Raw genomic sequence first — 26,036 nt, forward strand, 5'->3', positions numbered from 1 at the left:
CCGATCCCTCCTAGCCCTCACTCGTGAACAAGACCCCGAGATACTTAAACTCCTCCACTTGAGGTAGGACCTCTCCCCCGACCCGGAGGTGGCAAGCCACCCTTTTCCGGTCGAGAACCATGGTCTCAGATTTGGAGGTGCTGATCCTCATCCCAGCTGCTTCACATTCGGCTGCGAACCTACCCAGCAAGAGCTGAAGGTCAGAGCTGGATGAAGCTAGGAGGACCACATCATCCGCAAAAAGCAGAGACGAGATTCTCCTGCCACCAAACTCGACACACTCCACACCACAGCTGCGTCTAGAAATTCTGTCCATAAAAGTGATGAACAGAACCGGTGACAAAGGGCAGCCCTGGCGGAGTCCAACCCTCACTGGGAACAGGTCCGACTTACTACCGGCTATGCGGACCAAACTCACGCTCCTCTGGTAAAGGGACTGAATGGCCCTTAACAGAAAGCCACCCACCCCATACTCCTGGAGCGTCCCCCACAGGGTGCCCCTGGGGACACGGTCATAAGCCTTCTCCAAATCCACAAAGCACATGTGGATTGGTTGGGCAAACTCCCATGCCCCCTCCATCACCCTTGCAAGGGTATAGAGCTGGTCCACAGTTCCACGGCCAGGACGAAAACCACATTGCTCCTCCTCTATCTGAGATTCAACTATCCTTGAACCGTCACCTTATCGTGGTGGAGGAGTTTGAGTGCCCTAATGATCCTAGGAGCTATGTTGTCTGGGGCACTTAGTGCCCCTGGTAGGGTCTCCCATGACAAATTGGTCTTAGGTGAAGGGTGAGACAAAGAACGGTTCGAAGGATCTTTCATGGCGGTTAAAACGAAGAGTCGGAGTACCCGGCCCGGAGGGTTACCGGGGTCCCACCCTGGAGCCAGGCCTGGGGTTGGGGCCCGTGAGCAAGCGCCTGGTGGCCGGGCTTTCGCCCATGGGGCCCGGCCGGGCCCAGCCCGAACCGGATACATGGGCTCGTCCAACTGTGGACCCACCACCCGCAGGAGGAACATGAAGGGTCCGGTGCAATGCGAATCGGGTGGCAGACCAAGGCGGGAGCCTTGGCGGTCCAATCCCCGGACAAGAAAACTAGTTTTTGGGACATGGAACGTCACCTCGCTGGCGGGGAAGGAGCCGGAGCTTGTGGCAGAGGTTGAGCGGTACCGGCTAGATATAGTCGGACTCACCTCGACACATTGCATTGGCTCTGGAACCCGAGACCTGGAGAGGGGTTGGACACAGTTTAAATGTAAACCAACTAATTGTTAGCCTGGTTTCTTTATGGGAAGCAAAGGGCCTGGTAGCACTCCCATTCAAATAACCCCATCCCCCGAGAATTTTAACCGAGCCAATCAGCACTGAGCAGCGCACGTCACACAACGCGATGCTCAGTTTCTCATAAACAATGAAGATGGAGTCTGAAGCTGAGTTCGCTGTGGCTCTTTCCTCTGTTCTAAATTATTTGGACACATTTTTAAGCCATAACAAGCAGAAATAAGTTTGCACCATCGACAGACGCCATCTTTGACTACAGCTAATTTCCGCTTTTTTTCTGATTGGTTATTTTTGAGTAGGCTAGTCCCGCCACTCATGGTGCTCTCTGCCTCTGAGTATCCAGACTCTTCCTTTATGTAGAATAGACAGACGACGGATTTGTCACACCAGTCTAACTAATTGTGGCTATTATTAGCTATAGCAGCTGTCTATGGTTGGTAAGTTGCTTAGTAGTTGCTTACACATTTATTTAACCGTTATATACAAAATTAAGTAAAAGGGTCGTTGTACATCTAGACTGGAACTTATATGTATAGAATATAACTTTACCTCACAAGTTTGTTCCATTAAACCGTTTTCTTTGACCAAGGAAGGACAGTGTCCTCTTAAGCAATTTACCATTGCACTGCCTTGGAAGGCCAGGCGTCTTGACATTGAGAAACTTTTACACACTTGATGTATAAAAATGACACATTGTCAAAATAGGTTTCCATTAAATTGTATCTCCTAAATTAGATTAATCTACCCTTGTTCACTCTACTTGGATTTTTTTTCAAAATCAATTCTACTGCTTCTGAATTGTACTTGGTGTGATCGATTAGAAATGGTAAAAGGCCTGTATTTGATCTAGCAACTTCTAGTTGAGTTCTAGAACCCCTCAAGGCGCTTTACAACGCAATCAGTCAAATTCCTGGTTGAAAAGCTGTGATTTAGGTAACCTATCACACTAAGTAGTGCACCCATTTCTTTGCATTTCACACAGAAACAAATGACTTAAATAAACTGGTTTGCTATCTGCTCACTATTTCACAGCAGGTTTGTGCTCCCAGTGCTCTGGCTCCACATGTGAACATTAAGATTTTAGAGGACGACATTGTCGTGTGTGGCGTCTCTTTGCTTTGATTTTCTTTTCACCTTCGAATACGCAGCACTTCCCAAAAACACTTAAATCAATATTTGGGGTTTCTTAGTGGTTATTTTTTCAGGCTTTCGCTGCAGATTCACCCATCAGCTCGGTGAGCCTTTTGGACGAGAGAGACAGACTGAAAGTCAGATAAGGGATTTATTTTGGTGTCTTTTTATTTACACACTTTATACTCAACTTTTCTGCATTTACATGAAAATGACTAGCATGAGAAAACAACGTAAATATTTTTTTCTTATTTGGTGAGTCAGATTTTCTCTTCTAAAGCCTGCTGCTGGAGCTGGAATAACATTCATCTACTTGGAACATGTCTTCTTTTGGTTTAGTGTTATTAAAAAGGCTTTTCTTTGTCATTTAAACATTGTGTGACCATTGTTGTTTTCTTCCGTATCCTGTGTGTTGTTCTTTCTTTCATTCTAAGAACATACATTGCTGTTTCACTGATCTGATCAGCTTCAGTGTTCCTGCTGTCTGCTTCATGGATTTGTTTTGCTGTTGCGGCACAGGAATGGTCTGTTTTTGCTCTTGTGGTTTCATAGCAACTGCCAAAATGCTTCATCAGATCAGTTCTGGTCCTTTTATCTGCTTAACCTTTGCACATCTAGATGTGCGTTAAAACTGAGAGTCTGCACTTTAGGAGTGTGTTTTATTGATTGATTAGACAGCAGCTATCCACAAAAGAAGGCCTCGTTCATTAAATGATATAAAACTGAATACTTATGCAGCAGTAAAAGCTCCCCCAGTCAAATACAGAGTTTCAATCAATTCTTGTTTCACTTAAAAAATTATTAAAATGCTTTAGGAAGCTACGAGAAACAATGTAAGGGACATTTATGAAATGTTTGGTCTGAGAGTTTTTCTTTGCACATTGTTTTGACAGTGCAGTATTTCACACAAGTGAAGTAAATCGGTATAGGCTGAGTTGTGTTCAGTAATGTCAGTGACACACTTTTAATAATGACACGTTAGAGATCTTGAAGCCACTAGCAGCCCTTTGTGATAATTATTATCTTAAAGACACATTACTGAACTTTGTGGAAATATGCTCTCTGTTGCGCTCTCAAGGCTTAACATCACTAACGTAAAATCAAATCTCTCTGTCGAGCATAAGAGGCATGTTTATTATTGGCTGTTTCCCAACTGCCCAAACAAACACATTAAGCGACGTTTCAGCATTGAATAAAGTTTTATCAGGACAACTTCATGCCCAACCAAACACAACAACCCCGGTGAAATAATTTATTAATTCAAATCAATTCAAGTTTATTTATATAGCGCCAAATCATGACAAGAGTCGTCTCAAGGCAGAAAACGTTTCCTATATAAGGAACCCAGCACACTGCATCAAGTCACTGACTAGTTTCAATGACTTAACAGCAATCCTCATACCAAGCAAGCATTTAGCAACAGTGGAGAGGAAAACTCCCTTTTAACAGGAAGAAACCTCCAGAGGATCCTGGCTCAGTATAAGCAGCCATCCACCACGACTCACTGGGGATCGAGAAGACAGAGCAGACACACGCATACACCAACACCAGCCCACCCACTCAGGCACACACATCCACACACACAACATATACACCAAGTAGTGTTTCTATGGTTACATTGTGATTTCTTAGTAAATATTCTATTTGGTGAGAGATAAACTTTATTGTATTTATCCTAGTGAATCTATAATTAAACTCCTTCCAGGAATCCAACATATATCCCACCGGGTGTGTCCCCTGTGGACATGTGGGAGCCCCCTGCTCCGTTCTCATTGTTGAAAAAATCTTATCGATCGCATTGAGAACGGAGCAGGTCTTAAGCTTGACTAAATCACTTTTAGCATGGTTCAATTAAATTCAATTCAATTTTATTTATATAGCGCCAAATCACGACAAGAGTCGTCTCAAGGCACTTCACATAATAAACATTCCAATTCAGGTTCCCTTGTTCACTCTACTTGGATTTTTTTTTTTTCAAAATCAATTCTACTGCTTCTGAATTGTACTTGGTGTGATCGGTTTTGAACTGGTGAAACACAATGGCAGAAGTTTAACATGAAAGAAAACACAAAACAAACAGTTTAGGTCTGTGGCTGATAAGATTTTTATTTTAAGGGTAAACAACCTAAACACCTTCTTTAATTATAGATAAACAGAAAAATACCAGGGTTTTGATAAAAGCAAGATCCTGGAATCTTCCAGAACGACCCTTGAGAAGGTTTTACGAGCATTCAAACCTTGGGGGAGAGCCAGGTCTTGTCAGGTTGACATGGACCAGGCTAAATCCTGATAATGTCCGTCTTTTCGATTGCTTAAGGTCGGAGGGAAACAAACAAGTCACTTGGTAAAATTTACGTTCCTGGGAAAAGATGTAGGAGTTAGCCAGATGTTAGAAAATGGTCTGTTGGAATTTATATGATTGTAGGTCAGTTTTAGCCTGGCAAGCCAGACTAGATAAATGTATTATTTAGTCTGGCCACGCTCCATTGACGGCTCTCGGTTGTGGGGCGGGTTCTACCGTTGTCTTTCAAATGATCTCCGCATTCCACTGGACAATGAATGTGACATACTCTTGTTTCACTCTGTTGCATCATCCCACCCACCAGGCATATAGAGTGCCCTGATTGGCCCATAAAGCGGATAAAGCTCTGTGATTTGTTCACTAAGCAGATAGAGCACTATGATTGGCCCACCATTATGGACCAATCACAGCTCTTTTTGTGTTTGAAACCCCTCTAGAGAGCTGTGATTGGCTAGCCAGAGTCCTGGTAGGAGCTGCTGAGGTTCCAATGGAGCGTGCCTAGACCATTCTTTGCAAAGCAAGAATTTGGTCTAGTTCACTAGGCTAGGTCAGTTTCCAATTCCCCCTTTTTTCTGCTAAGTGTGAAAGAAACCTTTGTGTGAAAATGTTATTGTTCTTTTCCGTGTAAATCAAAACAAAGTTAACCTGAGGATACAAAATATGGATTTCCGCTACACTTTGGGCCTAGAAATGTTTAGTTTCAAACTATCAGATGCCTCAGTGTTAATTGTGAAACATAACTGTTTTGCTTTAGCTACATTTTTTGTCACATGGCCCACTTATTAAATCCTATGTTCTCACAAAGGGAGATTCCCACAAAATAAAGTCATAGACACATGATTAATAGGATTTAAATGTGATTTTATACAAGTTGGCAAATTGATTTAACAATGTACACGTAGCTTCTGTCAAATGGACAGTTTTAATGCAACAAATCCACAAAGACAGGTTAAGTCTAAGTCATTGTCTCTATCCCTTTGAACCCACAGACACCATAAAAAGCAACAAACCAGCTTACAGAAATGTGCAAACATCAGCATCAGCAGTCGTTTGTTTTACTCTAAAGAACAATTTCACATCATAATAAAAACACTGATTTAATACAAAGAGCATCAAGAGCCATAAAGATAAAACACTTAGGTTATTCACAGTCACATCAAACATTGTTTAATTTAATTAATTTCTTTTTCTTCTTCTTACCAAATCTTACTGCACTACATAAACAACAGCTATCACTGTGCAACATGAATACATTATAAAATTTAAAAGATACATTTGGTGTGAATTTGAATCATTTTTAGTTTTAAGATAAATTTTACCGACCTTGTACACTGTTGTAAATTCACTGCAAACCACTTCTGGCCTTGAAACATTCAAATGGAGTATTAGGATTACTTTCATCAACAACCTGCTAAAGGAGGATCTTTTGTGACGTCATTGTTTATGTTTCTCACATTGCATCATGGGACCTGGGTGGCAAGAAACAACACATTTAGCCTATAATTTGGTTGTTTAGCATGTTAGGAGGAGGATTTGGCGAAGCAGATGGATCATTCTTGCTGTGTGGTTGATAGTTCGACCCGTGGGAGGCTTGATAAAAAGTTTTATTGGAATTTACTCCAGAAATGACTGTGAAATACGAAAGAGTTAGCAGGAAGCGAACCGGACTCTCGGAATAAAGCTTGGATTCAGTTTGTGAGGCTCATTTAGTTCATGGTAAGTCCTTGTGACTACGTATTTGTTAATTAGAGAAGATATTTTTAAAAACATTCATCTTCGTGTATTTTTAAATCAACAGTTATTCTCGTTCTGATTCAGGTGTCTCAACCCGCGATCATAATTATAATAAACAAATGAATAAATTAATACTGATTAATGAAGACTTACCCAGCTTTGCAGTAGCTGTGAGGAATTATCCGTTTTCTTTGGCCATCACTCACAGATGATGTAAACAACACGGTGGCTCTGCTCGTCAAAGCTAACTACTTCTATTAGCATGACCACGGTTTCTGTTTTCAGACGAGATCGGCTCAACTTTCCTCAAAACAAAATAGTCGTAGGCCTCCAGACGTTTGAAAGTCTTTAATGTTTCAAGAGTGATTGGTCCAGGGCTTTCTGTTGAATAGGAATAAATGTCTCCCCAGCAGATTTGTGAAAAAACACCGGCAAATTGGGCCGATGTTTTCTGTCATCCCAGAGCTTATATGGGCTTTTAACACAGGTGTGACCGACCAAGCAAAGGTGGAAAGAGTACTAAAATTTCCTACTTAAGTACGAGTACCAATACTTTGATAATTTTTTACTCAAGCACAAGTAAAAGTACTTGCCTAAATTTTTACTCAAGTAAGAGTAAAAAGTATCATAAATAAAATGTACTCAAGGTAAAAGTTACTTAGTTACATTTTTGTCGGCATAAAGATGGTTACATCAGTGCAAAACCACAACACCAGTTCACAACACACTCGTGTGCGAGCGCACACACACACACACACACACACACACACACACACACACACACACACACACACACACACACACACACACACACACACACACACACAGTTTGATGGAGGGATTTCTATCCAGTCAGTGAGAACAGGACGTGCACATTGATTGGACGAGGTTTTTCTAGGCTTGTACGTTTCAATTGTGATTAAAATTTTTCTTCATTTAGAAAAAAGAAAAAAAAGTTAATTTTTAGATGCCATCAGCATGTGAGGGATCTCAATGTTTTCATGAAAAACTCTAACATGAGACTGTGCTCTAACCTGTCACATAACCTAAATTCAAACATTTCAGATTTCTGTTCTGATGCTGCTACACGAAATATTTTTAATTTATTAAGCCTATGATTTATTTTTACTCAGTAATGGATATGATTTAAAATGTAGCGAATTACAATTCATTTTTAAAAACACACTCAAGTAAAAGTAAAAGTACAGATTTTAAAAACGACTTAAAAAGTATAAATATACAAAAAATCAGCTCAATTACAGTAAAGTGAGTAAATGTAATTTGTTACTTTCCACCTCTGTGACCAAGTCACTGCTTTGCAAGTCACAAGCAAGTCACAAGTCTTTCCAGTCAAGTCTCGAGTCAAGTCCAAGTCAAAGACAACCAAGTCCAAGTCGAGTGCAAAGTCAATGATGTGGAAGTCCAAGTCAAGTTCAAGTCCTTAACTTTGAATTGTCAAGTCATAATCAAGTCATCTGTCAAACTTCAATTTAATGACAATGATAATAAATAAATTCCAGAAATAAAGCTTCTTAACCCTCCCACTGTCTTAATGGGTTTGACCCCGCGAGGAAAGTTGACCATTGAGCAGGGTTGATAGTTTATCCCTTGGGTCCATGTGGCAGGGATGAGGAGTGAGCACCACCTCACCCCTACCATGTGGACCTCAAGGGAAAAACCATCAATCCTGCTCAATGATCAACTTTCCTCGCAGGGTCACCCATAAAGACAGTGGGAGGGTTGAAGCTTCATTCATTTGCTCAAACAAGCAGATAAACAAAGTGCTGTTGCTTTTAGCAGTGCAAGATCAAACCCAGAACGAAGAATGATTTATGATTTTTGTCCATGTCGTGCCACTTTTGTGCTAAAATATCATATATGCTCAAGTCATCATCAAGTCAACAGATGCAAGTCGATTCAAGTCGCAAGTCATTGGCTTTCAAGTCCGAGCCAAATTGTAAGTCTTTATAGATTTTATTAAGTCAAGTCAGAAGTCATTAAAATAATTACTCGAGTCCGAGTCATGTGACTCGAGTCCACACCTCTGGCTTTTAATAACTTAAAATTTCTCTTCAATACAGACTTTAAGCTTCTCTCTAAACCTGCTCTGAAGTGTTTATAAATCGGGGATTTCGTTCGTAAACTCTCTTAAAAGTGTAAGTTGCTTATTGATAGCAGTTTGCTTTTGCCACCCAGCCACTTGCGCGTGTGCACAAAGATGAAAAAAGATGTCAACAAAGATCCTCCTATATCCATTGCTGTACATGTCTAGTGGCAAAGGCCATTGTTATTTCTTTTGTACTGCTCTTTGTTTAATAATCACATAGTAAAGCCAGCAGATAGTTCAGTTAAAAAAATAGATTAGATTTTGTTGATTTTTTTCTATAACTTTGTCTTTCAAGTTTTTGAATCAATTCTTTGCTCTACTTCTTTAACAAGAAAATTTGTTTTCTCAGGATCAAGAGAACTGAGGACACCATCTCCTCATTTTCTTATTTAGTATTTATAATCCTATATTTCCCCATGGAGGACATGTGTTACTGTCCACTATAGCGAGATGCAAGATAATTATTTATAATAACAGTATTGTTCTAATATAGGATTATGCCCATGAAAATTGTAATTTATTTAGCATGATGAGCTTCGCCGTAATGAGATATCTGGGCAGCTGAACACGATAACCCAACCCACGGAAAAATATGGTAGGCATCCAGACTTTTTTATGTTTTTTTTTTTTTTACATCAGCTCCAGTCAAAGCTGTTTATCACAGAATGTTATAAATCCAGTTGGACGAATTCTGGCAAAGTTGGCAACATGTTTACATCGGTGAGCCGCTGTAAGGAGAATGTAAGCTAATGTTTGTAAGCTAGCCAACGATTAACTCATTCACTGCCAGCCGTTTTCTGATCAGAAAGCTCCCGAGTGCCATCATTTTTGAGCATTTTTACTGTTTTTTGAAGAGTCACAGAATATTGTTCTCAAGTAAAAACGGTTTCTCATTGAACTTGGATTTTTAAAGCTTATCAGATTGAGTTAAACGTTAGTTTGGAACAATAACATTTAAATTCAACAACTTCAGATGAATTTTGTGTTTGAGTGTATGTATGCGTTTTTTTACAATGTTGTATCCAGACAGTATGTTGTTGATCTAACTGTGCAAAGTGGCTGCTGTTGACAGAAGATGGACGCACAGGCTCAGAATAAGCCAACCCTTGTCAACATAAAAGGTCATGTTGAACAGAGTGCGCCTCCCTCATAGCTGCTTTTGACATGAGAAAGTTGTCTTGTCTTTCATCCTCCCCTCTCCATCCTCTGTCTCAGCTTCCACGACAATGGCTCCGTTGCTAAGCGGCACATCGCTCAGGGTGCTGCGAAGCGTTACCCGGGTCACACTGAATGAGTGTTTTCTTGGGGTGATGTGGTGTTGCCGATGGCACATCACTTCCTTGAACATTTCTCTAAAGCGTGTGGACATGAGGTTGTAAAGGATGGGGTTGACTGCTGAGCTGAGGTAGAAAAATACACCAGAGATGATGTGCACATATTCAAAGATCTCCAGATGGCTGTCTGTCCAGTCGCTGATAAAACTCCACATGAGGCGGTCGGTGTGAAACGGGGCCCAGCAGATCCCAAAAACCACCACAAGAACAACTGGAAAACAGCAACAAACGTGGTGACGACTCTAAATAATGTTGCTGGCATCTAAGTATCTGATCTCACTAAACTATCTCTGGAGAGTCTTTTTTTTATGATGATGTAATGAGCTTTTATTTCCCTGAACCCTAAGCTTTTAATGGAATCTTGTACACTAATGTGACTTTTATAACACAGATGTAGGTCCCAGTGCTCCTTTTAGACCCTCCTGTGGTTTTAAAGCCTTTCACAAAAGAGCTTGACGAACAGATTAATCAACAGTTAAAAAACACCACAAACCAAACGTTAACATGGAGAAAACATGACTACAGAATTCTATCCTTCACCTTCACTTTTTATAACTCTAGTTTGACAGTTTATTGTCCAGTTTCATCCAATTTAGAAGATACTGCACATTTTGGGGCGAGTGTGTGTGTGTGTGTGTGTGTGTGTGTGTGTGTGTGTGTGTTGGGGTGGGGGGTAACATACTGCCCTTAAATAAATGACCTTTGCACCACCCTGTCCTTTGTAAGAATGAAAGCTAAAATCGTTACTATGGTGTGCTCCTTTAATACACTTTAGTTTCAAAAGCCTACTTTTCATGAAGTTGCAGTTATTCAAAGAAGCCACAAATGAGCCAGACTGAGGTCTGTTTTCATAAAACATGGATGAGAAACTGGGTACTACATTTGGCAGGATGCTTTTGGAGGTTAATATGCTGTTAATTTGGACTGTAATGGGGTTTAATGAGCTAGAAGATCTTGAGTGCGGAACTAGAGATGTTTCAGTTCTTAGCGGGAGCAGATTGCTAAATGACATGATTTATAACAAACATTGCTTTAATGAATATACGCTGAAGAGTTAAGTTCATTCTAAAAGTCACCAAAATCATAATTTCTTGAGAAATTTTCTACAAACTGTCTTGATTAATTGAGTTTTATTCTTTGATTTCATGAAGGTAATATTCACAGATTTTCCTCATGCAAAATGGCTCAAGCATCAATAAAAGTTGAAATTACTGTCAATATTAAAGAATCAAGCCATCAGTTACAATAGAGTTCATTTAGAAGATAACAACTACATTCTAAAGCAAAAGTTCTGTTTGGCATTTGACCTGGCTTAATTTTTGCATCAGAAAGTTATTTAGACTGTTTAATGAGATCAATCTTGTGATTCTTTTGCACTGAAAGAGCTGCAATGACTTGCTGAAGGTTTTCAAACACAGTTTTCATATCTACAGATGGCAATGTGTTGAACCCTCTGATGGAAAAGTCGTTTAGTTTAAAAATTAACAATCAAGTATTCACTAGAACTTCTATAAAAGTTGTGAGATTTAGATTGTACCTTTCTAACAGAAGTTGGTGTCTGAATACTAAATCATGTCAGATTCTAACAATCTGTTCTGTGGGGTACCTCAGGGCTCTGTTTTGGGTCCTCTCCTGTTTTTACTATTTATAGACCCTCTCGGAAAGATAATTGATGGTTTTTGTAATGCCTCCTATCACCTATATGCAGATATTCAACTGTGCTGCTAGGTTCTATAAACTGTACTATTAGAGCAGGGATATTCAATTCTGGGCCTGGAGGGCTGGTGTCAAGCCCATTTTAGTTTTAACTCTGTTTCCACACACCTGGTTTCAATCAGCAGGTAATTAACAGTCTTCTGCAGAGTCTAATGAGCTGCTGCACGGGTGATTCAACCACTGAATCAAACATGTTGGAGCAGAGACACCCCTAAAACGTGGTGGATACCGACCATCCAGGCCTGGAATTGAATTTGTGTTTATCAGTTATCACCAGCTGGCTAGAAGATAAAATCTTTCCGTTAAACTCTGAAAAAACTGAATGTCTGATCATTGCCCATGAGAGCACAGTTCACCTGATTAGGCAACAACATGGTCATTTAACTTCTGCCGTCAAGTTAAACTTGAATTTGGATCTTATAATATTGTAAATTAGAAATCACATTGAATTGCCACTGTGAATGAAATGTGCCATATAAAAATGCTGCATTTTCTTGCCTTGTCTTAGTTTTTTGACCAATCAATGTCCAGAAGGCCATTCAAACACGGTTTTTATAATTTGAGAAATATCTCCAAACTGTGAAGGTTGGTGTCAAAACATGAACTTGAAATAGTTATCCATGCCTTTATCTGCTCTCATATAAATTACTGTAACACACTTTTCACATGTTTTAACAAAATGCCCTTGATCGCCTCCAGTTGGCCCAGAACTCTGCAGCGAGGCTCCTAACAGGAACAAACATAAGCGCTCACATCACTCCTATTCTAATGCCTTGGCACTGGTTACCCGTTAACTTTAGAGTTCATTTTAGAATCCTGACCATAATTTTCAGGGCTCTACATGGTCCTCCCTATATTACTGAACTGTTAAAGCCTTCTGCTCCAACGCGAGCCCTCAGGTCCACAAACCTGAACCTTCTAGAAGTTCCAAAGACCAGATACAAAATTCAACGTGATTGCTCCTTCCAGACTGTTGCACCCCGACTCTGGAATGATCGTCCTTTATCCTTACATATGTAACGGAATCAAAGTGATGTAACTAACCAAAGTTGTATTTTAATACAGTGTTAGTAGTTCACTTTTTATAAACAGAAGAATAGGCTGTTTTTATCATCAGGGAGTTTAATTAAACACTCTGTATTGACTTTGAGACAATAAAAGAGAGAGAGATGGGATCGTTTGAGAATCTTTAATTTCTGAATTATAAATTCTAAACAATCTACCAGAACTACTCTGTGATGGATGAGAATGGATTCGGATGTTGTGTTGGTGCGTGTGTGTGAGTGCGTGTGTCTGGTTCAGATTCTCTAGGATGACGTAATCGAATCTGGTCGTCTTTGTTATGACTAGGTATCACGAGGCTTATAAAGTGATGACATGAGCCGCTATTTTGCCGTGTACGTACCCAGTGGGGTCTCCCAAGTAGATCAGGAATTGCCAGGTCTGGAAACCTCGGATGTACGGTGGAGCTGTCGGTGCAGCGATCACAACGTTTCAAAGCCCGTCTGGAGGGTTGACCCCGGTACCGTTCAGCGGCGTCAGCAGGTGCTCTTATTTTGAAAGGACGTCGTCTGGTTGTTAAACGACGAAAATCTCCCGTTTCACAGTTCTTAGTTTAAAGAAAACGCATCCGGCCAGGCTGCGCTTGTCTTTAGGATGATGGTGAACAGAACTGAAGTCAAGATGGAACTAACTTAAAAAAATGGCGTTGCCTTGTTTTATATCTCTGAATTGTTGATAAGTTTCAGTAAAGTAGATTGGACACTTGAAGTCAACACCAGATTCTCCTGCGGCAGCCGAAAGCTCTGATTGGTTGGAACAATGTGTCATGCGTTTCTATGGAGATGAGGATCAGTATGTCTGCACCGTAGTCCTGGTTTCATTAAACATAATTCATGACATATTTATTTCACAGATCATTCACTTGATTATTGTTGATCAACATCTGTTTTGCTTAATAATTTTAATCACAAATAAAGTACTTTGATTAAGTAAAGCTTCTTCTTCTCCTTCGGACTCTTCTCCTGGAATGTAAACAGTCTGAGGAACAACCCGACCTTGGTTTTTCTACACGGTGTTATTGTGCCCAGGGGCCAGCTGTATGGAGTTGAAAACCATGAACTTCATAACCTTACACATAGCATTGACAATCTGGATACCTTCAAAAAACAGCTGAAGACCATTTTATTTAAAGCTGCTTTTAACAAAAGTTTTTGTGGTTTTCTCTTTTTTTAAAACTCAGATTTACTTCCATTTGTTTTATGATACTTATGATAATTTTACAATTTCATGATTATTTTTTTCTGATGTGAATATCTTTTCTGATATTTCCTGTTTTGTCTTTTAGAAGATTATTTGATGACTTTCTGATTTGTTTTGTTGAGAAGTACTTTGTGATTCTCTTTCTGTGATGAGTGCTATATAAAATTTACTTACTAGATTTGAGTTGATTTATGCGAAAGAGTTAATTAGACTCAGCCATGATCTGACTAACTGAGGTTGCTCTTCCCTATTTCTACAGAATCAGCTGACACAAAATGTGAAAGAAACAGAACAGTTTCCATGATTTTAATTTTGTAGGCATGTTATTCATACTCACACAACATCTTTGTGACCTGCCGCCGACGTGCCTTCTGCTGCTGCGTGCGGATATTACAGAAACTGTCCTTCCCAAACCCAGACTTGGCCTCTAGTGCCTGCCTCATCTTTTCACGCTTAAGTTGCACCCCGATCAGCATGTAGAGAACACTGATAGTGGCCATGGGAAGGATAAAAAACAAAAAGGTGGTCAGCTGGATGGTCAGGTTGTACATCCATCGTGGCTTCACCAGCGTGCAGATGGCTGAGTCTGGGATCTCCTGGTTGACGACTCCAGCAGGGCCAGTGGAGCGAACATGAATGATCAGGACTCCATGCAAACTTGTGTTAGGCACCGCACACAACACTGACACACACCACACGGTCAGGATGACCCGTTTGGCATGGGTCCGAGTCACGACGTACTTTGCACGAAGTGGGTGCACCACAGCAATGTAACGTTCGATGCTCAGTGCAGTAACGTTGAGGATTGATGCCAAGCAGACCGTCTCGAATAAGAAGGTTTTGAAGTAGCAGCCTCCCTTTCCCAGGAGAAAGGGATAGTTCTGCCACAGTTCATACAGCTCCAGTGGCATGCCAAGCAGCAGCACCAGCAGGTCTGACACTGCCAAGCTGAACAAGTAGTAGTTTGTTGGCGTCCACATGACCTTGTTGCGTACAATGACTGTACACGTCAGCACATTCCCCACGACGCCAACCAAGAAGATGACCAGATAGACGAGGCAGACGGGGAGGAACACGGGTGATCGGCGGGGTCCCAGATACTTTTCTAGGTATCCTTCCTCTGTCAGACATGCATCAAGTAGATTTCCGTTCATGCCAGAAGTCATGTTGACACAGATTTCCTCTGGAGGACAATGCCACTCTTCTTTCCCAGCTATTAGATCGAAAGAGCAGTTGTTGACAGACATCCCGAGGGAGTGGTTTGGGTCAGGATCTGGGGGAAAAAAGAAATTACATGCCATCACCAGCACTTTTTTATAAATCATAGAAACAAAGAGCCTGTCTGTAAGAAATGTTTTCAGGTATTACAAAAAATAAAAAAATAAAAAAATCAAGTATTAGGTGCACTTTTAACGATTTAGAAAGTCCCAACAAAAGCTTGTTACTTTAACTGAATTCAATTCAATTCAAGTTTATTTATATAGCGCCAAATCACGACAAGAGTCGTCTCAAGGCACTTCACATAATAAACATTCCAATTCACAGTTCATTAAGCCAATCAGAAATAATGTTTCCTATATAAGGAACCCTGCAGATTGCATCAAGTCACTGACGAGTGTCAGTGACTATACAGCAATCCTCATACTAAGCAAGCATGCAGCGACAGTGGAGAGGAAAACTCCCTTTTAACAGGAAGAAACCTCCAGAGAATCCTGGCTCAGTATAAGCAGCCATCCTCCACGACTCACTGGGGATCGAGAAGACAGAGCAGGCAGACACACACACACACACACACACACACAGGTATTAAGGTATTAAATAAAGCTGATGTATTTCTTCATTCTCCAGTGAGTGTTGGGTATTTTTTAAATCCTGAAACTTAACCCTGAAATGAACCCTGAAATGAACCCTGAAATGAAACCACACAGGAGAGGAAGTCAGTAGGTTTTTAATGCTGTGAGGAGACAGCGGAGAGCAACCAGCCAAAAGCCTGTCCCAGGCCTCTATCCGATTTACTCTGGCCTCCCTCTCTACCACAGCTTGGTTTTATTGAAACACAGACAGACAGAAACAAAGGACTATACATCACTGTCACACTTAACCACTAAACACTGTTGCTTCAATCTAAGGCGGGACCTTCTAAAAAGGAAGTCTCAAGTTACAGGGGTGACCCATTCAGCCTGTTAGCTTTTCCTGTTGCCAAGCAGAGCCCTCCCAAAGGAAGCCTTAATTTATGACTGACAGCCAGAAACTCAGTAACCAGGGATACCTGTTAAGGTTGGTTTATGCTTGACGCGTCCGCAAGGCTCGCACGGCTCCGCGCGGCAAAATTGCGTCATTTTAACAACCACGCCCCTCCAACGTGCCTCCGCACGGCCCAAACTTTCCGCACCGCACATCTAGGAAATTTTCTAACCACGCGGACAGTCGAACGCGAAAAAACATGGCGGACTGGCAAGAACTAGTGATGGCAGAGGTTCGTAAACACAGACATTTGTATGATTCAGCTCTCAAAGATCACCGTGATCAACATGTTGTTAATTATTCTTGGAGAGAAATAGCTCGCACTGTCGGAAAAGACGAGGACGCTGTTAAAAAATACTGGAATGCCATGTTGTAAATAGTAATTTTTACTTCTACTATGGTGTAGTGTTGGATGCATGCTGTAGAGCTCCATGCTGCCCCGTTCAGTTTGGGAGAATATTGGCTCACCGCAGAGACAAGCCGCATGAACCATAAACGCTGCAAGCTGTGAAGCGCATTCCATCCGCGAGCTGCATCACCAAGCGGAATGTAAATGTGTCAAGCATAAACCAAGCTTTAGGCAGGCTACTCTCCAACCCCCATGCAGACAAACATCAGGGCTTATCAGTCGTATTCCATAGCTATGAGGAAAGGAGAAATAACTCTTTGGATTTCTTCTTAACATATGATTACTGAAAGAGGAACATTTAAGACAGTAATACATTAAAATATCTAACAGTGAGCACAGAGAGAAAATAATGAATAATTAAAAAGGAATGCAACGATACTCTTCGGATGCATCTTTAACACGCCTGGATGGAAACAAAGTCTGGCTGCTAATGACAAAAACTGCTTTTACAATTAAGAATTTAACACAGATAAATGTACGTGTCCCATCATTAATTAAGGCATGAGCTGATCTGCATTTTGAAGTTGTTCATTATCATGCATCGTTCTTTGAAATACACCATAGTTGTATTCGATCAGCCTCTGCTGCTGCTTTCTCTACTGAAGTTTGAGCTCATTTCTGTGATGACTGAGTTAACTTGAAAAGTATTCTGTTGTTAGAAAACCCTGTGCTCCGTTGATCTAAAATATGCTGAATTAGATCGAAAGCAATTTGCACAGAAATTTGATCAGAGACTGATTCCAGTCGTTGAGGTGAGAGACAGATAGGTAATTGGTTTAGGAGAGCAGAGCAGAGCCCAATAAGTAAATAAATAAATCAACCAACAGAAAATGGCATTTTCTACATATTTTCTACCTTTTTGTAGTTTGAAAATAGATCTACAACCTTTTTGTTCTAGCCGGACCTCATCACCCTCTTCTCCCTGCGTTCACAGCCATATGACAAAATCTCACCCAAGCAGTGGGTGAGATCAACCTGACTGTGTTCAATTCTCCCAAAAACAGTCACCTTGCATCTTCTCACCAACCGCACAGGTCCATGATTACCAGGAGATCTGGTACATCACTATCATTCTGTTGTGTGCTTCTCTGAATAAACTTGACTCACAGGATGAATAGCTATTCATCTATCATGCAGAGCTATTTCTGAAGAGCCACATGCTTTTCCTCAAACAGATATTTTCTTCACAAGAGCTGAATCAAATTGTCAAAGAGCTGGTTCAAGCTTTCAGCACCTCATCACCAATTTCTGTGATTCTTAATAACAAAGACCTACAAGATAGATGAAGCCCACATGGGTGCTCCCTATGACCATGTTGTTATTCCTGGACATGTACCATAATATAAAATACCGCTAGATAGAGGTCTACACGTAGGCATGCTTAGATTTTCTTGCAACTGTTTCTTTAATGGTGGAAGCTCTTGAAGGTTTCTGAACAAGCACACTCCTAAAGGATGAACTGAGTTTCTACTTGTTTCCACCACATGCTAAAGTGCTTTATAGATTAGTGGGTGGGGCATGGAAGAATTAGTGACCGTGTTGGGCCTCTTCCGGAACCTGGATAGAGAGGTGTTAAAAGCCAGAGGCATTTCCATTGCTATAGACCGTGATAGCTCAATAGTGGTTTTGTGATGGATTAACGCCAGCATGGCTCCCGTGCACACCTGCTTATTATTGGCAGTTGAGAATTTGTAGCTGGACTTCATGCCATGCCTGCAAGATCACATCATTACTGTCATGCTAAGGTGCATGGTAGGATCTTCGAGCATGTAGCTGCATCTTGATGTGGCCTGAGAGACTTATGCAAGGACAGGGCCCTAGCTGTGTTGAGCTTGTGTGTTTGTGTGCTAGGATCATCATGGGAACTTGCTGTTATTTCCTATATGAGCCTAGTGTTGGAAAGGGTACATGAGGATTTCTAAAACTTCTTTTCTCAGTTGGAGATTCAACCTATTTGCCTCAAAAGTCAGACATGAGAGATTACTTTTATCTGAGTGTGTTGCATTTACAAATCTGTGAACCTCTGTGAAACAGGGCGCTTTGTGATTTCATGAATGAAATGAAAGGGCTGTATTTCTGTTTGTAGAGAACAAGACTGGAATAAAGTCATTCTACAAGCTGTAACTAAGACAAGGAGGCATATATTTCTTTATCCACAGCAGCCAACTGACTGTTCACCAAGTTGTGGATCTTTAACAACGATATTCGTATTCTACTCACCACAAAATAAGTGAATTAACGGCAGGAACATGTATAGACACAGCAATTATTTAGTCTTTACAATACTGCAAAATTCACCGGTTTTTCAGAGCAGCAACGCAGCTTTTTGAGAACGAGCTCTCCTTTCCCTCTTCCTCAGCTCCTCTACTCACACATAACAGTTTTATTTCAAGTGAAATGATTGAATAACAGTTTGAAACCATTCTGCACAAAAGCTTTATATCCTGTACATTTCTGGTCATTTCTCTAATGAAAGTAATTTGTTTTTCAGTAAGTGTGAATAAATACAAAAAAATAATGTATACAGATAAACTAACAATTAACTTTGATTAAATTGAGATTCCCTAGTCGTGTAGATCTGATCCTAAAAGGAACAAAAAGAAGACATTTATGAAAGTTCATTATGTGAGAAGGATGCATAATATAAAGTATTTTAATAAAATATTTCTTGCTAATTGATTTTCTTTGTGCCCTGCGATGGACTGGCTCTCTGTCCAGGGTGTACCCCGCCTATTTGCCCTTTGACTGCTGGAGATAGGTTCAAGTGTTACTATTTTTTTCAAGGGTGCTTGATTATCTACAAAAATGCTCCAATAATGTGGATGGAAAAGACCTTGACTCCAGCCACACATGAAGATTTGTTGGCAAATCTAAAACAAATACTCAGAAATAATATTTCCATGCATTTTTTATTTGTCTCCGACGTCGTTCCTCTTTCCAGCCGTGGCCTTATCATTATGTTGCATCAGGACACTGTGCTTGTTGACGAACACCTTCCATATTCACAAAAAAGCTGCTTGAGACTCAGTGGTATGGCACGCTGTCAGTGCACGGTACTGTGCACTGACTCTGCATTACAATGAACTCCTACCATCCTCGGTGACTGTAAGGTGTTGTGACTTTTTGGACATAAATTGGTTCCTGGTTGAGGAGCATTATCATGCTGTCGTCTTTGAGGTCCATCAAGCCGTTGCATTTGCACATCAGGTTGAGAAGAGACTCAAAAATATCTGTTAAGTGTTTTATTGCATTAGCAATTTATTCATGTAAAAAACTCAAAGGGAGGCTGTTGGGATTCTGATGAACAGAACATTTAACTCTGGACCCAAGGCCTGTGGAGGGACTGATGTGTTTGTGTGTAGCACAAATAAGTATCCCATGTGATGAATCTTGTTTTTCATTTAATCTAGAATATCAATGTTTACAGGTTACTTGTTAAATTCAGCACGATTCGCACCAACACCCATCCTGAAATAATTGGCCTCTAAAAATCAGGCAAAAAGAAATAATACAAATGTTTACAATATATGAAAGAAAAAAAAGACCACTGGATAAAACCAGCTTCCATTCAAAATGTAAAAAATAATCAGTTTAAGTTTAGGAAAGCAGATGAATAATGACTCTTCTGCCCTTTTCTTTTTTAGTGGCTGCAATCTGTTTCTTTAGCACATTTCTATTTTACTCCATCTGTCATTACCATCTTGAATAAGGAAGTGGTGAAACTGTGTGTGTGTGTTAAGTACATGTAGACAGGTGTGTGTGTGCGCTTTATAGATTAGCTGAAGTAGAGTTTCCATCTGGTGTAAATGAAGTTTTTATTCTTATTAAATCACTCGCTTTGTGCTTTGAGGCTATCGGCTTTCTCCATCTCACTGGGTGAAAAGACTCAATATGTCCACATTAGTTATGACCGATATTGTTTACTTCCCCAAAATAACGCATACAAGGACAAAGGAGACAATCGTCTTCAATCTTTCATACAACAAGGTGTAAAATCTCTCTCCTTCCACTTTTACGTTCTTCTCTACCATTTCACACTCATGCTTTCTCCTGTTGTTACGTCACTCTCATGCTGAACATCTAGATTTATATTTAATGTAGATAATTAGGTATTTTTTTTACAAAAGAAAACCCCATATTGTTTTATAATTTCATAAGTTGTGATACGTAGTTGATGCATTGCACAAAGAAGCAGCCTGGTGATACACCATGTTGTAAAATCCATAGCTTTTCTTTCAAAACTAAAGATAATTTCTATTCTCACTTAAGAGTCAAATACAAATCAGATGTTGATACAATAAAAACATAAAGACCTTATTAACCTTAAGCTGGGAGATCCTGAAGACATTTCCACAGAAAACAAACTTCTTCCATTTTTCCTAAAGAATCATGAATAAACAAAATTTGCTATGCAAATTATGCACAACTGAGAGAGGTAACTAAACAACACAAATACCACCGTATTCAGAAATGACTCGACTCCCTGTGGAAGTCAAAATGTCATTTATTGGTGGGATGAAAGGCATTTGGGGAAGAGCTGCTCAAGAGTCGTGTTTAATGCTGATCTTGGACTTCACCAGGCTCCTCTGGGCCTTTAAATCATCTTTAGTGATCATTTTAATACAAGCAGGTATAGTTTTGATCATGTCTGTGCTCTGATGGAACAGCACATTATATGTGTCATTATTCAGATTGAGATTGTCACACACTGTCAGTATTCCTTGATATTACCTCTTATTTCTCTCAAGAGCTTCTCAAAAGATTTAATGCTCACTACAGGAGTTTAAAAAACTAGAAACAACATAACATAATTCACACAACAGCGTTTATAGGATACGCAAGAAATAAAACAAACAAAAAAAAGCATACTATACAGAATAGAGTAATAATAACAAGGGCGTCAGTTTGTTTTCAGAATTGCTGGGGACAATAACCATACACTTGAGTGGGGTTTAAAAATTGCTGGGGACAATATAGGCTAGCACAGGGGTCGGCGGCTCTGTAACCGCATGCGGCTCTTCCATCCATCTGATGCGCTTGTAAAATAATGAATGGATATTTAAATAAAAAGCTTTATATTTTACTGCATTAATTTTACATCTGTATGCTAATTCTAAATGTAAAGATTGTCTGCGTAAACCTGAACAGGTCCAACCCGGTCTTACTGTGAGACCGGGTTGACGCGTCACGCTTGTGCGTAATCATATGCGCTTCCTGAGCTGGAGGATGTGAGATTCTGGGATTCTCCTCAGACGGCTCCTGGATGCGTCGCCACATTGGAGACAGGAACAAGCGCTTTTCAGCCAAAGTTTCATAATCAGGGAACATTTTCTAAGTGACAAGTCTCTGAGAGACAGGGTTTGGAAAACACTCGCTTCAGTGGGAGGAACCTTCTCACATGCGCTCTGGTTCTGAGAGCCTGGATTTGTATTCTGAACAGTCTAAACATGTTTTTAAAAGAAACGTGTGACAAAAGTGGTACCTGCTCAGTAAAACCACCAACAGGGTGAAAAATATCAAAATATTGTAGGCAGAGACGGGCTACAACTTCTGGATCATCTTTATATAAATCGTTTTATTGATTATCTTCTTATGAAAGATAACTTTGACGTACACGAGCGACCAGGCGCGTTGCAAGATTTTCAAAAGTGTGGGAGATGTTGTCTGTGCCTAAAATAATTTGATGTTATTCACCTTGTTATAACCCTTGTTTCCATAATAGCGGAGCAGGTGCGAATTTTAGACGCGTCACGCATGTCTCTGTTTTAAACATGTTTAAACTGTTCAGAATACAAATCCAGGCTCTGCCTCGTTAGATTGGTGTAACTAAAGTGTGTACTGAATGAAACTTTACATTAAACCATGTTGAAAAGAAAAGGATCCGATTAAATCATTTCTCCCTCATTTACAGTCACGACGTACAGCGCAGTGCGCGTGGCTCTGGGGTTAATCAAGTTTAGTTGTTTCTCTTTGCAACAATCTTCACAAGAAGGCAAAACAGTTAAATGGCAGGTTACAGATATTTCCATTTGACTGTATTTTGAGGGATAAACTCAAGGATGCTGGCTGTTTTGAAAGAATTACCCCGACGCACACTGATGCGCATGGATGAGCTTGGAAAAATGTTCTTTTTATGAAATTATTAAACTTTGGCTGAACAGCGCTTTTCCCGTCTCTAATATGGAGACGCATGACGCATCCAGTCTGAGGCAGAATAGCAGCGCAGAAAGCAACTGTAGAGACATTTGATTACGCACAAATTTTATGTGGAGCAGAAGCGGTCGGGCCACGGCAGGTGAAATGTTCCTAGCCTACATGAAGTGAAACTGTTTAATTGTAACATTAATATGTTACTGGACACGCTGGTCTGGTTGGTTAGACCAGTGTTGGAAGTGGAAACACACACACACACACACACACACACACACACACACACACACACACACACACACACACACACACACACACACACACACACACACACACACACACACACCAATTAAAATAATGCTGATAGCATGGACTAGAAGACAGGTGATGGTTTTATTTAAATGATGATCAGGCTGCTGTAAAATGTAATCTCCATCCACATCCAGACAGAATGATCCTCTACTCTATTTGCTCTGCTCTTGTCTGGGCTGACGTAGCTGGCGGTGCGCGCGGCGCGCCTAACGGCTATGGTGCACATTTTACGCATTTGGAGAGGTGGGCTGGATGCTTTGCTTTCACTGGAAGATGGTCCACTTAATGCACGGGTGTAGACTACATATTAATGACAAATGAATGAAAATTAAATTGGGAGTTTTTACTTCATATTTTAGAAATAAAAATGATGGGGTAAAACATTTATGACGTCTTTTTAAACGAAATTTTCTAGCGGGACCTGCCTGCTTCACTTAAGTCACTGCTTATTAAGGTCCGTCCAAAATTACCGTGGCCCACCCAAAAATGAAAACCTGGCGCCGCGCCAGTTATAAACCGCTGCAAATTGTTGTTCTTCACTTTATCAAACTCAGACTTTGTACAGCTAATGTCAAGATGTAAAATGATGAATTCAGTCGAGCTCTTCCGTCCCTCCCTCTCCTGCTCTCCTGGAAACCCGACATTGGCTGTCAGAAGCGGGAGTTGAAGAAGGAGATGAGGCAAACAGAGTGAGTGTGCGACATAAAGAAACCAGACTGGTGTGGAGGTGAGCAAAACAGCTGGAAAAGTGTGGGTGTTGAATCCCCCACGGGTGCGATGTCCATGCGAGCGACCGGTACCTGCTGCTGTCACCTGGTTGTGAGCAGCTCTCTGCTGTCTGAGGGTAGGCCCCGCCCACAACGCTGCGGCTACTGCGGTGTTTTCTTTACTGTGGGAAACGGGTAATAATGGCTCTTTGATGGGAACAGGTTGCCGACCCCTGGTATAAGATCTGAGCTGGTAAAACAAAAATCCTCATCAGCAGGCTTTTTTGAAAGTGGGGGGGACACAGCTGCCAATCACAAATTTTGCCGGGGACATGTCCCCGGTGTCCCCGGTTAAAATGACGCCTATGAATAATAATGTCTATCTCTTTTTTTGAAGATTTATTGTTTTTAATTTTTTTCTTTAACCTTCCTGCAAATCTCAGTGTGAAAAAGCCTTAAACAAGAACACACATAATAATGACGGTTTGACCTTGCATATATGGTCCTATAGTCTTATTTTAACATATAAACAATAGTTTTTCTGACCTAAGCATGAATAATTATTATTTTTACCACAGTAAGTTATTATGATTAATATTCACATGCTACTTACAAGACCATAATTATCATCTGACTGATCAAGTCAGTGTTCTGGATCAGCTCCTGCCCAAAGCCATTGAAATGTAGTAAACAAAATATAACAGGTTATTTGATGGTAATGAATGAGTGACTCTGTCTCAGGGTGTCTAGATTTGTAGAAAATATAAATCTTCTTACCTCTGATCTGAAGAGATCCCTCTGAGTCTTGAGTGAGGACAATGTGCTGCTCCCTCTGTCCACTCGCCACCTTGTCTGCTGCTCTCTGTTCGAGCCTGACTCCTGATCATGCCCATACGCAAAACACACACACTCTCGCTTCCTGACATCATCTCTCCCCTTCACTTTCTCTTGCACAAACAGAAGCACTTAAACCCCCATGTTCAAATCTGTCCACGGTTTCTACATTCAGGGACTTTATCCGTGAGTCTTTCAACACATAAACGCTGACAGGTGAAGCCACATTTAAAAAAAATTCAAATGCTTTTTATTTGTTTGTTCTTTATCACCACATTTGGAGATTTTTCTTTGAACCCTTTTTGGTTTTCTGACAGGGAAGTGAAGCAGCAGAAGCTCCCACAGCGCAGAACTCTGTGTGGTACCTGCTGAGGTGGGCTTATTTCCCCTAAAGAGAGAGACAAGCAGATTTTTGTAACTGGAAATAAGCTGCGCTGCAGCTATTCATGACAACAAGGTGACAGACTCCCTGTGTGGATCCCCTCTGTCACTCAAAATCAGAATCAGCAGTGCTTTTGTTGTTGTTTGCACGCACCTTTTCCTTATTTATTGCAAAGCTTTTTGATGAACTCAGATTGAATATTCATGTAAAAGTCATACAATTTAAGCCAATCAGCTCCTGTGTGAACCAGGCTGTTATGCCAATGATCACCTAAGCCACACAAGCTGTGCTGCTGTGTTGCCTGAAAACAGATCCTCAGTTTCCCAATCCAGCTGAGAGGACTGCATTTTGTGACAGAAACTTGCTGAAATACTCGGTGATTGATAGTTGGCAGTTGCTAAAGGTCAGGACTCAAACGTGATTGCTCCTCTCTCTTTCAGGTGAAAGATGGAAGAAATGGTGAAACTTAAAGGGGCAATATGTAAGAATGACATCCTGTGGTCAAATTAAGTTACTGCAGTCCATTTTCTTAAGCAATAAAATCACTTTCTCACTGCCGTTTCGTGAGTTTCATGGCTGTTTCCAGTTATGGATCTGATGGTAGATGGCCTGTACTTGTATAGCACCTTCTTAGGGTTCTGCAACCCCCCAAGGCACTTTATAACACAATCAGTCTTTCACCCATTGACACCCACATTCACACAATGGTGGTGATGAGCTATAATATAGCCACAGCTGCCCTGGGGCACACTGACAGAAGCGAGGCTTCCAAGCACAGATGACACTAACCCCTCCAACCACCACCAGCAGGCAAGTGGGTTAAGTGTCATGTGTAATGTATCAAAAGGGTCAGTTTTCACCATCGAATTAACACTGTAACCTTTCATGCACGCCAGAGCTGCAAAGTCAAGGTTATGCCAGCTAGAGGATCCAGACGCACAGATCAACCTTTTGCTCACTCATTGTTCTTCAATGCAAACATAAATAAACTGTCAAGGTCTACCGCAAAAGCCCTTATCTCTCTGCTGAAAGTCAGACTGCTGGATTCCTCACTCTGAATAAAAGTGAATCCACACAAATCCCACAAGGCTTTACAAGTTATAAGTTAAATAATCATATGTGGTGAATGA

General features: G+C 40.7%; 2 protein-coding genes across 4 annotated transcripts in view; one reads left to right on the top strand and one right to left on the bottom strand.

Annotated features, from left to right (window-relative positions):
• hykk.2 (hydroxylysine kinase, tandem duplicate 2) overlaps positions 1-26,036 on the top strand; it is a 68,154-nt gene that overhangs the window by 19,655 nt on the left and 22,463 nt on the right. The gene's annotated exons all lie outside the window — the stretch shown is intronic.
• nmur1a (neuromedin U receptor 1a) lies at positions 9,650-24,618 on the bottom strand. Its single transcript, XM_054752268.2, has 3 exons — positions 24,468-24,618; positions 14,206-15,141; positions 9,650-10,101 (listed from the first exon to the last, which is right to left on the bottom strand). The coding sequence occupies exons 2-3, from the start codon at positions 15,113-15,115 to the stop codon at positions 9,704-9,706; spliced, it is 1,308 nt and encodes a 435-aa protein (XP_054608243.2). The 5' UTR covers positions 15,116-15,141; positions 24,468-24,618; the 3' UTR covers positions 9,650-9,703.

The sequence above is a fragment of the Nothobranchius furzeri genome, chromosome 8 (genome assembly GCF_043380555.1).
Source record: "Nothobranchius furzeri strain GRZ-AD chromosome 8, NfurGRZ-RIMD1, whole genome shotgun sequence".
NCBI classification, from domain to species: Eukaryota; Metazoa; Chordata; class Actinopteri; order Cyprinodontiformes; family Nothobranchiidae; genus Nothobranchius; species Nothobranchius furzeri.